The sequence below is a fragment of the Prunus dulcis genome, chromosome 4 (genome assembly GCF_902201215.1).
Source record: "Prunus dulcis chromosome 4, ALMONDv2, whole genome shotgun sequence".
NCBI lineage: Eukaryota > Viridiplantae > Streptophyta > Magnoliopsida > Rosales > Rosaceae > Prunus > Prunus dulcis.
In genome coordinates this window covers 2,335,444-2,355,141 of record NC_047653.1, presented here as the reverse complement: position 1 = coordinate 2,355,141, position 19,698 = coordinate 2,335,444, and the positions used below count along the sequence as shown (strand labels likewise).

Below are 19,698 nucleotides of genomic sequence, written 5' to 3'. Positions count from 1 at the left end.
AAACGAGCGAGCCCATGCGGTCTACAGCTCAACATTTGGTCCAATTTGGATTCACCATTTCAGGCTCACCTTAGGCCTATTAGAACTTACCAATAATCTTAGGCCCGCAACATAAACGACAGCGTTTCGAGGTATGTAAAGTTGTTGTCTGCAACCCCCCGCGGTGCGTGCAAGAGACAGAGACAGAGACAGAGACAGAGACAGAGAGGAGGATGGAGAGCACAGTGGAAGTAGACAAAGGGCCAGTCCCCGAGCACCAATCCATCGCTGCTGCCCAACCACCACCCTCCCCTTCCGGTCAGTCTCTTCCCATTGTATGACCGCATAATAACAAACAACATCGACTCTGTTATGTTTTATTCTCGAGTGCTATGTGTTTCGTTTTATTTGGAGTTTCTCTTATACTTAGAAAGGCGTTGTGTTGTTAATTTTATTTTTTGTTTAAGGTTGCCCACTTGACAACTCACTTGTCTTGCTTTTTTACTTGTCTCAAAATTTTCCAACTTTCTACGTTGGCAACTTTATCATCAAACGATTTATAGATTAGGGGCTGAGCAGGAATAGGAATGAATCATGGATAATTTGGGTTATGATGCATTGCTAATTTGCTACCATACCAGCATAAATAATTATTGGATCCAAAACATCAGATCAGATCCCATGGCTACCTTATTGGAACCGCTGAATTACTAAATGTTGATCTTTAGATTCCTCAGAAGAATGTTCCATAGAGCCTTTCATCTCAGTTTTTACACACAGTGAAAGGTTTTTTTTAATCTGATGAGCTTGCTAATTGTGATGCAGAAATAGCTCAAATGGTTTGTGGTTCTTGCCGTCGCCTGCTTAAATATTCACGGGGAGCCAGACATGTTCAATGCTCATGCTGTCAGACAGTCAACTTTGTGCTAGAAGGTTCTTCTCTCTTCCTCTTTCACTTAGATACTTGGTGTACCTAGTAAGCAACGTTCTCAGTCTCATTCTCTCCTCTTTTTCCTTCTCCAAAATTGTTGTGGGTTTCCTTACTAAATGTTATCTTGTGATGATACTGTACGCCTAGCGCAAGTATTGCCAAAATTTGATAACAATGTAAAAGGAGAAAGAGAGACTGCAGTTGCAACTTCATTCAAAGAAGCAGTGCATGACCCCAAAATAATGTGTGATCTATAACTAACATTAAATATAGAATTTGTGCAACACCTGATCTTTTTGGTTGATTAGGGTGATGCAATCAATTCTTTTTCTTGTAAAATTTGTTATGAAATTTCGAAGGTCCCCATGCAGTGTGCAGTAGTTCAGGACTAAACCACAAGTGCCAGTGGACTTAAAATCGATTCATTGTTATGCAATAGTTATGCAATTACTGTCATGACGGCACTATGTCCTATTTTTTAACTCATTCTTCTTTTATCAGCTGATCAGGTTGGACAAGTTAAATGTGGTAGTTGTGCAGTGTTGCTGATGTATCAATATGGAGCTTCATCCGTCAGGTGTTCCTCTTGCCAGTTTGTGACAGAAATTGGAGTAAGTAAACAATATACATGCAAAAGAATAGATACCTCTGTGCTGTGGACACGTTGAAACCATTAATTGTGTCTGTTATGGGAATACACTTGTGAGTCTCACTGCCAATAGGCTAGTATTCATATGTGAAATCAGAAATTTTGTAAGAAGTTATTAGCGAAGTCTAGAACTTTGTTTCCATGATTATCAAGAAATTACCGAGGACAGGGATGAGATGCTCTCTTTGAACTGCCTGATGATGAGATGATATTTCTTATCCTCCCCCCCCCCCCCCCCCCCCCCCAACCCAAAAAAAAGAAGAAGAAGAAAGATTTCCTTTGAAATAAAAATTAGAAGAGGTTATGGGATTTGTAGACTTTCACACGGGTACAATAATGAAAGTTCTATTTTTTTTGCTTCGTATTTATAGACGTCATGTTGTTCTTTCATTGGTAATAGCTATTATTATAAGGGAGAATAATAAGAAAGCACTTTTAAAACAAAATGTATTGTCATTTGTATTTAGTTGTTGTAAATAGATCAGAATGCAATTGCTTGTGTTTCATATGTATGACTGGATATGAAATGTTTTTATCTGTAGGAACACAACAAGCGTCCTCCATGGTCTGTTCAACAGGGGCAACCACCTCCCCCTGCCAATCCTGTTCATTAAACTGCTTATGTGAGGCGTGCCTAGAAATTGTAGAGAGGAAAATTTGTTGACTAATTTTAAACATTTTGCAAATGCAGCATGTAATAATGTGGTACTGTATTTGAAATTCAACTTCACACCTATGGCAGAAACACGTACCATATCATATTGCAAGAATTAGTAAACGTAGAGGGGGAGAGAGAGGTGCCTGCTTCTTCTTTTTCAATGACTCTTCCAGTTTAGCAATTTTATCAGTTCAAGCTTTCTCATGCTCAGATATCAGACTCCTTTCTTTATTTCCTGACATCACATCAACCCATCAGAAAATTTTGGTGTATTCCATTCCTTCTGCATTTACTTGCGACCATGATATGGTTCTTTTTCTTCGAACTAATGTCCATTGGAATGATACTCTACTGTTAAAGCAAAAGGTTCAAGAAGATCAAATGTTAATTACAATTTAACAAATAATGAGATTTTTATTTTATTTTAAATGTTTTAAAATAATTGTAGTCTTCTATGCAAAAGGTTCAGGAAAAAAATCTCCTGCAATATCTAATTCGACTCCTTTTATATGCAGCCCTATCTCTCTATGGTTGGAGATGGGAATGCATACAATAAAAGAAAAAGAAAAAGGAATGCGTTTTTATGTTATTTGCCATAAATTCCACAGCCATGCATTGGATCGTATGATTGTCTACATGGTGTTTTGTTTTTGTCACAAATGACTGGCAACTAGGCATGAATGACCATTGTCAGCGCAAACTTGAAAATAAAAGGAAACGTAAAACAAAGGAAAAAACCACATTAATTAACTTCCTTTATTTGGGACTCAAAATCACCAAAGAATATTCCAGCTCTAGAAATTAATGCCCTGCCTATTACAGATGCGTGCATTGGGGTCTATTAGTTTTTAATGATAATTTATTATTTAATCAAGACTGAAATGGAAAAAATAATATTGATTAATATAGTTGTAATAGGGTCGGTTATTCAATCAAGCCAAACCGCCTATATAACATTAAGTAAGAAACGCCCTTTTTCATTCTCTCACAATCACCCTAAACCCAAACCGCCCGTCGTTTGTTTTCTCACAATCGCAAAGCCAAACACCAAGATCTACACAGCCATGGACATCGTCTCATCTTTGGAGTGCCTGAAATTCGATTCCCAATCGGAGTTCCTCTATAAGGACAGCGGCAGAAAGGACCTTGTCTCTCCAGCTATGGTCCCCATCAACTGCGAAACGTCAGTAATCAGTATGTATACCTTTTCTTTTAAAAGATGATTTCTCCTGCAATTGTTTTGGTGTTTGCATGATGTATAGCCCATATTTAATAATATAGTTATTTATTGATGGGATCATAGATGTCATTTCTTTTAACTTTTTTTGACATCGTCACTTTTTTTTTCTTTTTCTTTTTTTTTTCTTTTTTTTTTTGTATTTAACAATGTAATTGCATGGAAATAGGATTCAAGGCTGATGAATCAGAGCCTGAAGAATATGAGGATGAAGAATTTCTGTCTGATGAATCAGAGGCTAAAGAACTTATTGGTAAGCTTTTGATTTTGTGGACAAAAAAAATGTGCCTACAGCTTCACTATTTACATATATTCTTTTTTTATTTTTTATTTATTAATCTCTTATGACTATGCCAAAATTTTGAATCAGTTTTTGAAGAAGATTTTTTCCAACCAATCTATTTTGGTGTGTGTATGATGCATAATCGATATTCAATAATATCGTTATTTGTTGATAGGATCATAGATGTGATTCCTTCTAAACTTCTTTGACATTATCACCTTTTTTTCTTTTTGTATCTAACAATGTAATTGCATGGAAACAGGGAGCAATTCTCTTGAATCAGAAGCTGATGAATCGGAGAGTGATGAATTGGAGCCTAGAAAACTTATTGGTAAGCTTTTGATTTTAGGTACAAAAGAAAAAGAAAAAAATGCACCTACAGCTTTTCTACTTACATATATTTGTTTTATTTTTTATTTTTTAAATAATCTCTTATTACATAACATCTATGTATTTGTTGTTATTCTATGTCATGTGTACTGATTTTTGAGTTTTATCATCTTCATTCATTCATTGTTTTTACTAAAAATCATAATAACTGATTATTTTTATTGCTTTTATTGTATTTAACAATGGATCAACCAATTGTACAGGTCATGAATGTGAGTATTGTTTACAAGTGGGTGATCACTTTACCCAACTATGCCCTTACAAGTTTAATGTCCCAAAGAACGCAATTGTTAGCACTAGGTGTGTGGTTCTTTGTAATCGTTGTGGTTGCCACTTTAGAAACTCATGTTGTGCCAGTTGTGGCCGAAGAGATGGATGTGCAGTTATCATGGATTGTTTAAATTGTGGGAAGAAAGGTGAACACATGACTTATATGTGTCCGAACCGCAAGCGGAATTCTTTTCGCTCACACACAGTCGTGGACGACGGCGTTGTGTCTCCACTTTTGCAAATCCACCGGCCAAAGACAATCAGTATGTTTCCTCTTTCGTTTAATTTTAAGGGTTTGTGACAAAGAATTTGTGTCTGATAAATTCCCTATAATTTTGTGTCTGATAAATTCCCTATGAGATTACTTGCGTTTTGGTTCTGGTAGGATTATGAGATTACTTGCGTTTTGGTTCTGGTAGGATTTGGTTCCGTACAATATCCTATTTCTATTTGTTTACTTTTAGAGGAAAATTATTTTTGAGTGTATTTCTCAACATAATATTTGTGTTGCACGATTCTGTTTTATTTTTGGGAAATAATTGAAGATGGTGGCATGGCATTGCTAATTGATCAAATTAAGATATAATTGATTTATCGTTATTTGTTGGGATCATAGATGTCATTCCTTCTAACTTCTTTGACATCATCACCTTTTTTCTTTGTGTATTTAACAATGTAATTGCATGGAAATAGGGAGCAAGGCTGATGAATCGGAGGCTGATGAATCGGAGACTGATGAATCAGAGACGGATGAATCAGAGGCTGATGAATCGGAGACTGAAAAACTTATTGGTAAGCTTTTGATTTTAAGGACAAAAAGAAAAAAAATAAATTGTGCCTACAGCTTCTCTATTTAAATATATTCTTTTTTAAAAAAAAAAAAAATCTCTTATGACAAAACATCTATGTATTTGTTGTTATTCTATGTAATGTGCTCACAATACTTATTTTTGAGTTTTATCATCTTCATTTATTCATTGTTTTTTCTAAAAATAATAATAACTGATTATTTTTCTTGCTTTTATTGTATTTAACATTGAATCAACAAATTGCACACAGGTCATGAATGTGAGTATTGTTTAAAGGTGGGTGATCACTTTACGCAAATATGCCCTTACAAGTATCTAGTCCCAAAGAACGCAATTGTTAGCAGTAGGTGTGTTGTGCTTTGTAAATTTTGTGGTTGCCACTTTAGAGACTCATGTTGTGGTAGTTGTGGCCTAAGCTATGGATATGCAGTTATCGTGTATTGTTTACGTTGTAGGAACAGAGGTGAACACATGACTTATATGTGTCCGATCCTCGAGGGGAAACCTTCTAATTTTTCTTGTGACCCTTATACTGGTTCTTGTTCTTTCAATTGAAATAAGAGAATGGAGAGTTAAAGTTATTTTAAACATTAATGTGAATTACAATTTAACAAATAATTAGAATTTTTATTTTAAATGTTTTTAAATAATTGTAATCTTTCTAGACATGTAGAGTAACTCACTCCATGAGTAAATCTCCTGCAATATTTAATTCGACTCCTACATGTGACCATGTATCCCTATGTTGAATGAGATTGACTGCATACAATAAAAGAAAAAAGAGTGGTCTTTTATGTCGTTTCCCATCAAAATACCATGCTTTTGTTTAACCATGCATCCTATCATCATTTGATGTCTACATTGCGATTAGTTTTTATCGCAAATGAATTGCAATTTGGCAGAACCAAGTGATATGGCAGTGTCATGAATCATGATATGAGGGCCAAGCAATGCTTCGACAACCTCTGGAAGTAGTTGGATATAATTGCCAGCAATGTAATCAATGTTACTTCTTCCCACACTCTCATGAGAAACTGGGAAATGAATGTGCCCGGGCTGCTTTAAATTCATAAATCAATTAGATAAGGAATTGAGTTCATGGTTTCTAAATTTTTCTATCATCAAGTAAACTTATATAATCCATTGTCATTGATGCCAGTTAAAGCCATAAGGAAATGTAAGAAAATCACCCAGTAAGACATGCTTACTTGACTTGAGATTAGATTTTTGCATTAAGAGCATCTTTGACTCATCATGACACTACCTAAAATGCAATAAGGGTCTTTCCAACTTGATGGCATCTCGTCCAGATAATATGACTCCTATATTTATTCACGTAATAAATACATAAAATACAAGTATATATATTTCTTTCGTTATTATTCCTTCAAGGAGGAATCTCATTTTTAAGCTATTTGCAAGGAATCACTCCTAATATTTCAAATAAATCACTAAATTTAATAGGGAGGCTATAATGAGGGGTAAAAGTGAGGGATTCCTTAATACCCGTTCAATCTAGTGCATAATTATTATTGGACTGCTAAACTGAACCCCCTTATTATAACTCCTCACTTTTACCCAATGAGCTTCGGCCTGCGACATAAACAACAATGTTTCGAGACATGTCAAGTTGTTGTCTTGCCTGCAACCCTGCCGTGCGTGCAATAGACAGACACACAGACAGAGAGAGACTAAGAAGAGGATGAAGACCAAAGTGGAAGTAGACAAAGGGCCACTCCCGGAGAAGCAATCCATCGTTGCCCAACCACCCCCGCCTTCCGGTAAGTCTCTTCCCATCTATAATAACAAACAACGATGTTGTCAATTTGTGAACTTTAATCAATCCGAGACTATGTAATGTTTTATTATGGAGTGCTATGTGTTTCGTTTTATTTGGGTATCGTTTGTAAACCTGAATGACTATTAGAGGAGAGAAATATATATATAAGTTCATTGTACCACATGGTCTATTATATTCTTTTGCTTGAATCAGAGGCCGTTGAATCAGAGACCGATGAATTAGAGATTGAAAAACTTATTGGTAAGCTTTTGATTTTAGGGACAAAACAAAAAATAAAAAAATGTGCCTACAACTTCTCTATTTACATATATTCAATTTTTATAATCTCTTATGACATAACATCTATATATTTGTTGTTATTCTATGTAATATGCTCGCAATACTGATTTTTGAGTTTTATCATCTTCATTCATTCGTTGTTTTTTTTTTTAAATAATAATAAATGATTATTTTTATTGCTTTTATTGTATTTAACAACATATCAACCAATTGCACACAGGTCATGTCAGTATTGTTTAAAGGTAGGCGATCACTTTACGGAGCTATGGCCTTACAAGTATCATGTCCTAAAGAACGCAATTGTTACCCGAAGGTGTGTGCCAATTTGTAAATTTTGTGGTTGCCTTTTTAAAGACTCGTCTTGTGGTAGTTGTGGCCTAAGCTATGGATGTGCAGTTCTCATGGATTGTTTGCATTGTGGGAAAATAGGTGAACACTTGACTTTTACGTGTCTGAGCCGCACGGGGAAACCTTCTTATTTTTCTTGCAACTCTTATGCTGGTTCCTGTTCTTTCCATTGAAATGGTAGAGAATGGAGAGTTAATGGTACTCTAAAAGTTAAAACAAAGATTAAATGTTAATTTCAATTTAACAAATTAATAGAATTTTTATTTTAAATGTTTTTAAATAATTATAATCTTCATAGGCATGTAGAGTAACTCACTCCATGAGTAGATCTCCTGCAATTTTTAATTTGACTCCTCCATGTGGCCCTGTATCTCTATATTGGATGAGATTGACTGCATACAATAAAAGAAAAAGAAAAAGGTGTAGCCTTTTACGTTGTTTGCCATCAATGCCATGCTTTTGTTTAGCCACGCATCCTATCATCATTTGATGTCTACATTGCGTTTTGTTTTTATCGCAAATGAATTGCAATTTGCAACACATGGTCTATAAATTACAATAAAATCGTACATATAGAAGAGGGAAGGCGGAACCAAGTGATATGGCAGTGTCATGCTTGCCATATCAGGAATTTAGAATTGGGTTCAAATGTGTAATTTATGGTTTCTAACTTTTTCTGTCATCAAGTAGACTTGTGTAATTCATTTGAGCTGATCTCAAAGTTCACAAAACTTAGGAGGCCTGTTAAAGCAATAGAGAAATGAAAGAAAATCACAAAACTTTGGGTCATTCAATCCATTCTTTTTCTTGTAAAATGTGTAATGCAATTTCGAGGGTGCCTCTTCTTATGATATAATATTGTATTTGTTGTAATTCTATGTCATGTGCTCACAATACTAATTTTTGGATTTTATCATCTTCATTCATTCATTGTCATGTCCTCACAATTATTATTTTTATTGCTTTTGTTGTATTTAACAATGAATCTACAAATTGCAGACATATGAAAGTAGGTATTGTTTAATGGTACGTGAGCATATTACACAACTATGCCCTTATAAGTATCATGTGCCAATGAACACAACTCTCGGCAAGGGTTGGGTGGTTGTTTATAATGTCTGTGGCTCCATCTTTGGAGACTCATATTGTGTCGGATGTGGCCTAAGCGACGGACGTGCAATTCTCTTGGGATGTTCAATATGTGGCGAGCAAGGTGAACTCCTTTTTGGTGCCTGAGCCTCGAGGAGAAACATATTGAAACCATTAATTGTGTATGTGCCAATAGGCTAGCGTTCATGATAAATTTTGAGAGTAATCTCTAAATTACACGAAAATACTTTTTTTATTATTTAATTCATATGTGAAATTAGAAACAAAAATTAGAAGAGGTTATGGGATTTGTAGACTTTCACATGGGTACAATAATAAAAGTTCTATTTTTTTGCTTCAGAGCATATCTAATGGAAGTGATCTGGCCTCAAATGAAAAAACACACTTTCTAACGTATGTGTTTGGCTCAGTCCAATTTGGCCTAAGGCAATATAAAAGGCTGGTTTTACCCCACTGTTGACCCGGGTTAGAGTGAGCCCCACGATCAGTTTTTTAAAAAACCAAAAAAGGGCGCAGTTTTTGTTAACTTTTCCAATTACAATGATCATTGAGGAGCTGCCACGTGGCGTCCACAAGCTATAGTTGTTGGTCTTTTTGGTTTTTGATTTTTCCAATTCCCAACTAGCTGACTCTTTTTCTCTTTTATTCATCACTTTCTCACCTAAAAAATCTCTCAATTACTCCAAACATTTATGCTTGTTTGTCTTTTCTCATTGCTCAAAATTGTTGTTCTAAAGTATGGCTCAAAAATAAATTTTTGTGTTGTTTTTCTTATGTGTTGATTTTTATCACAAATAAAATAATAAGTTTTGAGTTTTAACCCTTAATCCCTCACCACCACTAGAACCACAAAATTTGAGAGGCAAGATTTTGTGAATGGTACCATTTTGAGATGCTCTCAACTAAGGAAGGTTTCGGTTGGGCATGATACATCCTTAACTAACCAACGTCTGTTATCTTTCCCACCAAAAACCCAAGAAGAAGAGTGCAGCTGTCTCTCTTTTTTTTTAAATCTATAGTCTCCAAATAAAGGCCCTACAAGCTTGCCTTATAAAATGAGTCTCAACGTTTGAATTGGCCATTATGATTAAGATGGTCATAAATCACAGATGCAACAATATTGTGAATTTGTCACACATTTATGACAGAATCGGCAACGTTCTTTCTTTCTAGTGTCTACTTTGGAATATATAAAAAGAAAGATACTATAAATCGGATAGAAAAATGGCCCTTTGTGGTTAGTTTGTATTGGTCATTTGTGGCTAGTGGCTTTTTTGACTGAATTATGAATGCAATCCTAGAATTTCTCAACAAAAAAAAACAACATATATTGTCATTTGTATATAGTTGTTGCAAATAGATCAGAATGCAATTGCTTGTGTTTCATATGTTTGACTGGATGTGAAATGTTTTTATCTGTAGGAACACAACAAGCGCCCTCCATGGTCTGTTCAACAGGGGCAACCACTTCCCCCAGCCAATCCTGTTCATTAAACTGCTTATGTGAGGCGTGCCTAGAAATTGTACTGAGCAAAATTTGTGAATTAATTTGTGACTAATTTTAAACATTTTGCACATGCAGCATGTTATAATGTGGTACTGTATATGAAATTCAACTTTACACCTATGGCAGAAACATGGACCATATAATATTGCAAGAATTAATAAACGTAACATCTTTTAGGGGGAAAGAGTAACTGGAGACTTGAGCTCAAACAGTTAAATGTTCATTCAATCATCAGCCGGGATGTCCTCGTCACTCTCCAGAAATGAGCCAAGAGTCTTTCTCAGAACGCTGAAAGTTCTGTCATCCTGAGTTCATAAACAGAAAATGTGGTTTTGAGACATGTTTGCATATACATGGAGATATCAGTACAAGCTTCTTCTTTTTATTTTTCAAGGGAGAGAGAGAGAGAGAGAGGTACCTGCTTCTTCTTTTTCAATGACTCTTCCAGTTTAGCAATTTTATCAGTACAAGATTTCTCATGCTCAGATATCAGACTCCTTTCTTTCTTTCCTGACATGACATCAACCCATTAGAAAATTTTGTTGTATTCGATTTCACTATAAGGAGGAGTAGAGGAGTTTTGTTGCTTACTCAGTTGTTCATATCGTGTGCAGAGCCTTTCCTTCTCTTCTTCATAGTTGGAAATGATGCCTGTCAAATAGAACAACAATGCTTAACAGAGTCGATGGGTTATATTAGCTAATAATTGCAAGGCCTGTTCTGCAGTTTTGATATGATGCTCTTAAATTTTACTTGTTACTGGAAAATGGAGCCAAACTAAAGGAGCTACATGCATAAGATGACAGTAGACAATGTCATGTTCTGTGTGCAGAGTATAAAAAAGCAGGCTTCCTATCCATAGAAATCCGAAACCGAAAGTATGCAGACAAAGAAGCTAGTTGCTGGTAAAGAATTGAAAAATCACTAGATGCAGACAAATAAGCTAGTTGCTGATTAGGTAAATACCTATCTAATTGAATTTATGTTATTAATTACAATTACAATCCACTTACACAGAAACGCTTTATAGTATGAAGAGAAATCAGATGCAATTACAAGATTTGGAATCTGTAAGGAACTACCTTTCAAGGCCTGTAGATGGTTGGCTTGGTCCTTGCAAAACTTCTCATAGAGTGCTTGGAACTTGGCAGTTTCAGTCTTCAAGCAATTCTCACACTGCAGACATATATTATATACAACCAAATTATTAATCAGAATAAAAAATTTGGGGATCAAACAAATTAACTAGAAATTCAAATTTCTCCGCAGGATCATCTATGGTTTTAGCTCTTTTCTTCTCCTTCCACAGACCTCTTTTGAGCTCTTCGAAAGAGATTTAGCGAAACTTTGTCTGAGAATTGAAGAATACAAAAGGCATCAAATCCAAATGAGTACACTTCAGCAAGTAAAACTATGGATGAAAAGGAATAAGAAGATTTAGTAACTTAAACTGGTTTGAATTCAAATATTCTTATCTACCTATCCTTCTCAACTTTGGACTTCAGATCATCAATCACAGACCTGACCTCAGCAGCCACACTGTCGCAAAAACACATACATGGTAATTCAGGAAACTATAACTACAGAATAAAAGCAAAAGATATTCAAACATGAAAATTTTAAATAAATTAAATTAAATGCCTAAATTAGTAGCTGTTTGAACATTTCATATAAAACTAAAAAAAGATCGTTCATCAGGTTTCACTAAATTATCGTTACAGATTCATATTGTAAATCCTATCAGAACTAACACAAATAAGTAAGCAAGCAATTGTACCTTCAATTTTCAGAGTTTTATCAACTTATTTAATACAATTTGTAAACGAAATGGGAAACTAAGCAACCAAACAAGGACATTCGAATTAATCTCGCAAAGAAATGGTCAACGATATTCGAATTTCGGTGATAATCAAACTGGACCAGACCGATATGATTCCGCTCACCTTGATATGGTCTCCTCGTTCTTCTTAAGCCCGTCATTGTGAGCTTTCTCTCGGATCTGATGCAGTGCCGACATAATTCCTTTGAGATCACTGTAAAATTCAACCATAATCTTAATCTCATAACTTCGTCCACAAATCTACGAGCAAAAACAAAAAAGATGAAGAAGAAATGAAAGGAAAACGAACTTGGAGAGGTCGAGATCGAGATCGAGATCGAGGTGATCCGATTTGGCGCGCTGAGGCTCGGTCCTGCTCTTCTTGTTACTCGCTTTGGCGGTCGACATTGTCGTTACGCTTTGGAAGTCGAGGTTTTGGTTTAGAGGTTGAAGAAGCTTTTTGAGTTGCAGAGTAAGATTCGCGCGCGCTCAAATTGGCTTTAGAGGTTGAAGAAGCTTTTAAATAACCGCGATGAATAAAAAACCCGACTTTAAAATAGTAAAACCTTTTTTTCCTCTCTGATAGAAGTTAAAATATATTTATTTGTTTTGATTATATTTCTTTTTTCTTTCCTCCCTGTTATCCATAAGCTCCTTTCTTTTTTCAGTTTTTGGTTAATTTATTCATAAACTTTATGGGACATGCCATTATTTATTTGGTGCAGAGTAAATTGGGCTATTTAGGCCCAGGAGGGCCTGACCGGCTTTACTCAATGCTATTTGATCCAATTTCTGTTAATGGGCCAAACCCAATCAATCCAGCTCAAACTTTTTATGTTTTATTTATACAAACCGGAGGGGGATTGAGTCGGTCTACTTTAATCTAATCTAAACTATGAAGAGGGGGATTCCAACTCGGGTGTAAAGTAGAAAGCACATCCGCTCTAACTAACTTGGCTAAACTTATGTCTGCAATCTAGTTGAAACTTAGATGTACATGAGATATGAAAGTGTTGAATCCTTTACCCAAAGAAAAAAGTGTTGAATAATTTTTTGATTCACATGTTTCAATTGGATTTTCAATTTGGCCCTTGTTTTTTAACGGGTCAATTTAGTCCTTATGGTTCATTGTATTAATCATTTTAGTCATTTCCGTGTAATTTGAAGGTTAATATGCACATGTAAGACATGCAAAGTCTCAAAACACTGATGAGGTAAAACCCATGACCAAATTGTTCAAATTCAAAACAGTAACCAGTAGACGTGAGTTAGGCCATTTGACAAGAATATTGACTCCACTTCTTTGCATCCCAGTTCAAATTCTCTTATCTATTAATTATATTAATTTAAATTCATTTAGACTATAAACAGTAATAAAAATTGGAGCTAAGCGTAGATACCAAAATGGTGCTTAACCCAAGTTTGTAGGTGAAGACTTTTTTTTTTTTTTTTTTGGGGTCAAAGGAATGAATGTCACAAACAACTCAAAAAAATACAGGCCCAAAAACCACAAACAACCCAAAAAAAATACAGAAATCCTAGAATCACATTCTACAAACAACAAGTCGCCACTGACTTCACGAGATTTGCTGCCACCGCCATCAAAAGAAGAAAGTCCAGAGGAACCAACAAATGGGATCCGTAGCCACCAACAGTCATCATGCTCAAGCGATCATAAGGAGAGAGGAGGATTTTAGGGTTGTAGATATTTTGGGAGGTAGAGATGAAGGAATTGATGTGTGGACAAGGGGAACAGAGGAGATAGGAGGTGAGGGAGGTTTGATGGTTCAGTTGATATGCAGACTTAAACGTGGCACATTAACATTATCCCATCCATCCATCCATCCATCCATCCATCCATCCATGTCGCACAAGTCAATGATCACAGAGTTAATGCATTTGTTGGGTTGGGCGATGAAAGATGACCTCCATAAACATAAACGATGGTCAATCATTTAGTCAATGTATCTAGAAAAGATGAAAAGCAAAAAGGAATCCGTTTTCAAATTGTCAACTAATCTAGTCCCTCATCAACATTAAGAGTAAACAGTCGTTGAGGTTGGTCCATCTTTTGACGTATGTTATGTCATATTTATGCCTCTAGAAACTCTACGTCGTTATTTGCACGCAAGTGAAACTCTACGTCATATGTATTCACTAACGTATGAGTATTGAAATTAAAACGTACAATTCATGAATTTTTTATATTTATTTACACATAAGGAATCGAAAGTCATGTTTCTCATTGACTTCCCCTTATTCTAATAGTTACTCCAAATAAACGTGTGGGGATCATTTTGCGTACGCATGGAAGAAACATAATAGTATCGTAAAATCTCGTATTCATACGGTATCTATCTTCGTATGATAAAAGTAAATTGGAGTTCATGTACATAATCAGACCTAAATTTAGGTGTGAGATTGTCATGGCCCCATTTATGATATATGCTATTAATAGTTCGATATTATATAAAATGACAGCTGTGATGCATTTGGTCAAATTGTGGGACAAATCTAAGTTGCCCTCTACTCACTGGCCCTGGACCCCTTAGCCATTTGGAGTCGTTGTTTATGTTAATGAATAATCCTTTCTTTCTTTTTTTCTTTTTTTTTTCTTTTTACAATCGAAGTAGCTCCAGTTGCCTACAACACGTGTATACGGTATACTTCTCTCTTGTTTAATAAAGGGTAAATTACTTAAATGGTCCTCAAACTTACACGTGATTTACATTTTGGTCCCTAAATTAAATTAGTAGTCCAAATGGTACATAAACTCTATTTTAATCACTCATTTGATCTAACCGTTACATTCTGTCAATATTTTCGTTAAATGTGAAGGCAAATTGGTCATTTCGTCCATCAACTCTCTCTCTCTCTTTTCTTCTTCTTCTTCCTCCTCCCAATCTGATGACTGGGTTTCTTCTTCTTCTTCTTTTTCAGATTTCTTCTTCTTCTTCTTCGTCAGATTTCTTCTTCTTCTTCCCAATCTGACAGCTGGGTAGCATGGGGCATCAACCCCTCTCCACCAAGATGGCTGGGCAGTTTGTATTTGCAAACATTGTCCCATAAATGATCAAATTACTGTCCCATAAATGATCAAATTGTCCAAACAAACCCACCTAACTCTGATTGCCAACAACATTAACGTCTCACCACAATTTCCATGCTATCAAAAATCAAACACCCCAACTTCCCCAACCACCCATCTACAGCTCCATTCGATTTTCTGCATCAAATCAGCCCAACCCAATAGTTCATCTGTGAAAAAGATCATTGTTTTACATTGTTGGATAGTCTAATTGACCATGGTGGAGACCTTACCACTTGGGCAGTTCCACCACCAAAGGCTGGACTTGAAGCGCTGGTTCTCGACCTTCTTGTCCTCGCATAAAACTCTTTTCACTGTGCTTTGGATCGGGCATTTGCATCAGTTTTTGTGTGGGAAAGGAATGTTGTAGATGGGTTTTCAGTATTTAAGCGAGTTCCAGTGAGAGCCATGCCAAAACTGAGACATGTGGCTTTCAATTTGACTGATTTTGGGGCAATGGGTGATGGGGTTACTTTGAACACTGAGGCCTTCGAGAAGGCTATGTTGGCTATTTCCAAGCTGGGCAAAAAAGGCTGTGGTCAGCCTAATGTGCCTCCTGTCTGCGCCCTTTAATCTCACTAGTCACATGACTCTATTTCTTGCTGAAGATGCTGAGATTCTTGGGAGAATGGGAGGAGAAATCGCAGAAGGAAAGAGGATGTGGGGGGGAGGGGGGGTGTGAGTTCTGGGTTTGTTCTTAGGATTATAATTTTTTTTTTCTCCTTTTCTTTAATTTTTTCTAATTTTGTATTTATTTTAACTTTATTTTTATCTGTTAATTATGAAAAATCATATTTACCCTTAAATTTGGTTAAATCTAACAGAAAATGTAACGGTTAGATCAAATGGGCGATTAAAATAGAGTTTATGTACCATTTGGACTAATAATTTAATTTATGAACTAAAATGTAAATCGAATACAAATTTAAGGACCATTTGAGTAATTTATCCATTAATAAAATTCTTAATTCAGTCATTGTCCCAATTGTGAGATGCCCAGCTAAGAACCCCTACAATTATTCCTTTCGAATTGATCTTTGATGTAACACATGCACCCAATTTATTTGGCTGCTTTCTCAGCCAATGCCATCATGCCTTATTATCCTGTTGTTGGTCACGATGTGACAATTTACCCATTCTCACCTTACTTTGAAAACTTAAGGTTTTCTAAACTTACTTTAATCAATAAATTTACTATTTAAAAAAAAAAACGATTTTAGATCACCTAACTCCTTACTAAATTCAAAATAACTTATATTATACATGAGATGTGCAGTTGATTATATTTTTTTTATTGAATTTTAATAGTGGCCGTTGGTCCATCTCTTTAAAATTTTACATAATCTACCATATATCAGTCACATGGGTGGATAAATACACACATTGTTTTCCAGATTTGGACAAGACATAGGAAATGTACTCAACAACTCTCTAGCGTTTCAAACTTTGCTAGAAAATTATGCCTTATTAAAGTGGTTCATCTTTTTATATAGGCTTTTTATCACAAATGGTCCTTCATGTTTACGAAATTATCACGAATAGTCCTTGAGGTTTTTTGTGACACTAATAGTCCTTAATATTTAGGCTTTTTATCACAAATGGTTCATGCCATTATAAATTATGTTAAGTATGACGTGGAAGATAAATAGAGCCCACACGTCCAATCACATCGTGACATGTGGATAAAAAATAATTAAATAAATTTTTAATGAAAATTCCATTTGCCCTTGCTCCGTCTACCATTTAGAAAAAAAACTTGGAGAGAGAGAGAGAGAGAGAGAGAGAGAGAGGGGGTTTTACCGAAACTGATAAGGGATATTCTTGATCATGACACTGGTTGTAGACGGGTCAAAGGTTGGAGGAAAAGGAATATCAGGACCGCCATTTTTGTGCTTTGAACTCGAAGCCTCCATATTCTTCTCTTCTGCTTGCAGCTTCTGTTTGTTTTTCAGCACCCATTTTCCACGTCCATCATCAAGATCAAGCTTCTTCTTTGGTCCATAAACCCTCATGGGAGCCATTGCTCTCTTCCCATTTTTGCCTTTATACTTGTTATGCTGCAACCTTTTCCCTCTAAAAGCTGGACTTGATGATCTTGGGAAATGGAGATTTGAAGAAGAAGAAGGGCCGGAGAGAGAGAGGGAGGCTAAATGGTTTTTTAATGGATTTTCATTAAAAAATATATATATATTTCTTTATTTATTTAATTCAAATGTCACGATGTAATTGGACATGTGAGTTATGTTTCATTTCAAACATTTAACAAAATTTCTCACGGTAAGGACTATTTGTGATAAAAAGTTCAAACGTTAAGGACTATTAGTATTAAAAAAAATTTCAAAGACCATTCATAATAATTTCGTAAACGTGAAAGACTATATGTGACAAAAAACCTTCTATATATTGATAGAAAATATCAGACCAAAAAAAACCCACGAGAAACGAAAGGGAGTGAGGAAGAGAGAGAGACCAAGACCGACCATATATAAATTAAATTATAAAAACAAAAACAATATTATAGTGAATAAAGAAAACAGAAAAATATGAATCATGTGAAAAGACAAATCCCACCAGGCGAGGCATGTGCCGATGTGATATGCATGGGAATTATCTGCATATATATCTGTATGTACTGCACAAGACACAACACCAAGATCAACAAGATGCATGCCATTGACCCAAAAAAAAAAAACCAACAAGATGCATGCCATTAAATAAAGTTTTTATTATCATTATTTATTTTATGAATTAATTATTTAACGCGTCCTCTATGCGGCGGGCTTGAGTTTGACAATAATGTTTGGTCTGCGGGCCTGCGGCATTTGTGTCACTTGGTTCAACAGTGGCCTAGCAAGCACCACCGCTCCTTACTTACTACAAGGAAGGAGAGCCTTTAGTAAGTTAGGCGTACGTACCTATCCAATTCAATTCAATCCCGTCTTCTTGAAGGAGACGGGGGGAGCTTTCATTCCATGCATGCACCCCTTGCATTCTCATAATTATGTTTTTCTGTCTAATTTTATCATACTTTATTGTCTTTGAGACGAGGAAAACTTCCTTATTTTTATTTCATTGTTTATGTCTATCTCTCTTTTTCTTTCTCCTTATAAAGAGAGAAGGGCAATGACACAATGATAGAAAATTTCACCTCTATTGAAGAGGTGGCCGGCAATGCCACACAAGTCCAATGGTATTAAAAAAAAATCGAAGACATTCCAATAAGAAAATTAAATGTGAAAAGAAAGAACCACAACACACTAGACAAAATAATAACACTTAAGAGTTCCATGTATTTTCATTTAAAGAATGTGTGAAAAACTTTGGGGATTTCCGCTCATGCCAACGATGTCTTACTCTATTTGGGACATTTGGTCCAACATCTTGTCAAAAAATTGCTAGTGGGATGATGACCACATTCACTTGTCATGCTATAGATTCGTCCAAGGAGAGGTTGTCTAGCATCATCATTAGCATTTTACTTTAGCGTTAATTAAACGCTGAAAATTCAGTGACACTATTTCTTCAACCCTAAAATGTCATCATCTTACGAATGATGTTATATATTAATCCTAGCAAATGTCATAGAGTCGAGACTTACTGATACACGTGCATTTCACATTCACATGCATGAGAGTAGGGGTGGGCATCAATCCGGCCGAACTGAAGAAACCCATCGAACCAAATCATAATTATCGGTTTTATTTGGTTTTGACCAGGAAAAAGTCAAAGGGTTTAAAAATCAAACCGGACCGTTTATGGTTTGTTTTGGTTTGGTTTTGAGCTTTTGTAAACCGGCTTAAACTAAACCGGACCATTTATGTTATATTTATTTATTCATATTTTATTTTACATGTATAATACTCTAATTAGTTAATTACTATATATGAATATTTGAATTGAACAATATTAGTTAGTGAAATATGAAGTTTTATGACATTTTGAGCTTTAGGATGGTTTCATATTCTAAAAAATGATTTATGTATGAAGCAAATTGAGAGTTTATTGGTTAAAATTGGGCTAACAATGTTGAATAAATGCAAAAAAAAAAAAAAAAGAAGAAGAGAGAATTGGGCTTAGGCTCAAACCGGCTGAACTAAATCGAACCAAATCGTCTTAAATTGATTTGGTTTGGTTCGGTTTTCTTTATAACTTTTATCCAAACCGAATCAAACTAAATAGTCATATTGTAATTGGTTTGGTCGTAATTTTAAGGTGAAACCGATCCAATCCGGACCGTGCCCACCCCTACATGAGAGATGTTGATCAATTCTATGGTTGATTTTTTCTTCCTCATTTTCTCACTTTAAAATTATCTTTTACGTTTGAAATTTAAACAGGGTTTCTGGCTTCTGGAACAACAGCATCGGCCACCGGGGGCTGAGCAGACAGCAGAATAACTGATACAAGTAGCGCAAATTGTGTTAATTAAAAATTATTATCTTCGTTTTTAATTCTCCTCTTTTTTTTGGTAAGCAGAGAATCATAATTTATCATTTTCTACCCAATGAAAACACTTTATTTGTGTCCAGTGCCGTTTCAA

At 35.4% G+C, this 19,698-nt stretch overlaps 3 protein-coding genes across 3 annotated transcripts; 2 read left to right on the top strand and 1 right to left on the bottom strand.

Moving 5' to 3' along the window:
- The first annotated feature begins 164 nt into the window (after positions 1–164).
- LOC117624038 (protein LOL2-like) lies at positions 165–2,427 on the top strand. Its single transcript, XM_034355152.1, has 4 exons — positions 165–297; positions 805–912; positions 1,412–1,521; positions 2,102–2,427. Exons 1-4 carry the CDS (start codon positions 213–215, stop codon positions 2,171–2,173), a joined length of 375 nt encoding a protein of 124 aa, XP_034211043.1. The 5' UTR covers positions 165–212; the 3' UTR covers positions 2,174–2,427.
- Positions 2,428–3,218: 791 nt separating this feature from the next.
- Positions 3,219–5,796, top strand: LOC117624030. Its single transcript, XM_034355144.1, has 6 exons — positions 3,219–3,411; positions 3,624–3,707; positions 4,000–4,068; positions 4,331–4,660; positions 5,091–5,189; positions 5,457–5,796. The coding sequence occupies exons 1-6, from the start codon at positions 3,282–3,284 to the stop codon at positions 5,759–5,761; spliced, it is 1,017 nt and encodes a 338-aa protein (XP_034211035.1). The 5' UTR covers positions 3,219–3,281; the 3' UTR covers positions 5,762–5,796.
- A 4,484-nt stretch (positions 5,797–10,280) lies between these two features.
- LOC117624035 lies at positions 10,281–12,587 on the bottom strand. The gene is made up of 8 exons (XM_034355148.1): positions 12,381–12,587; positions 12,195–12,284; positions 11,731–11,790; positions 11,563–11,602; positions 11,334–11,427; positions 10,843–10,902; positions 10,670–10,761; positions 10,281–10,556 (listed from the first exon to the last, which is right to left on the bottom strand). The coding sequence occupies exons 1-8, from the start codon at positions 12,476–12,478 to the stop codon at positions 10,476–10,478; spliced, it is 615 nt and encodes a 204-aa protein (XP_034211039.1). The 5' UTR covers positions 12,479–12,587; the 3' UTR covers positions 10,281–10,475.
- Positions 12,588–19,698: the final 7,111 nt, after the last annotated feature.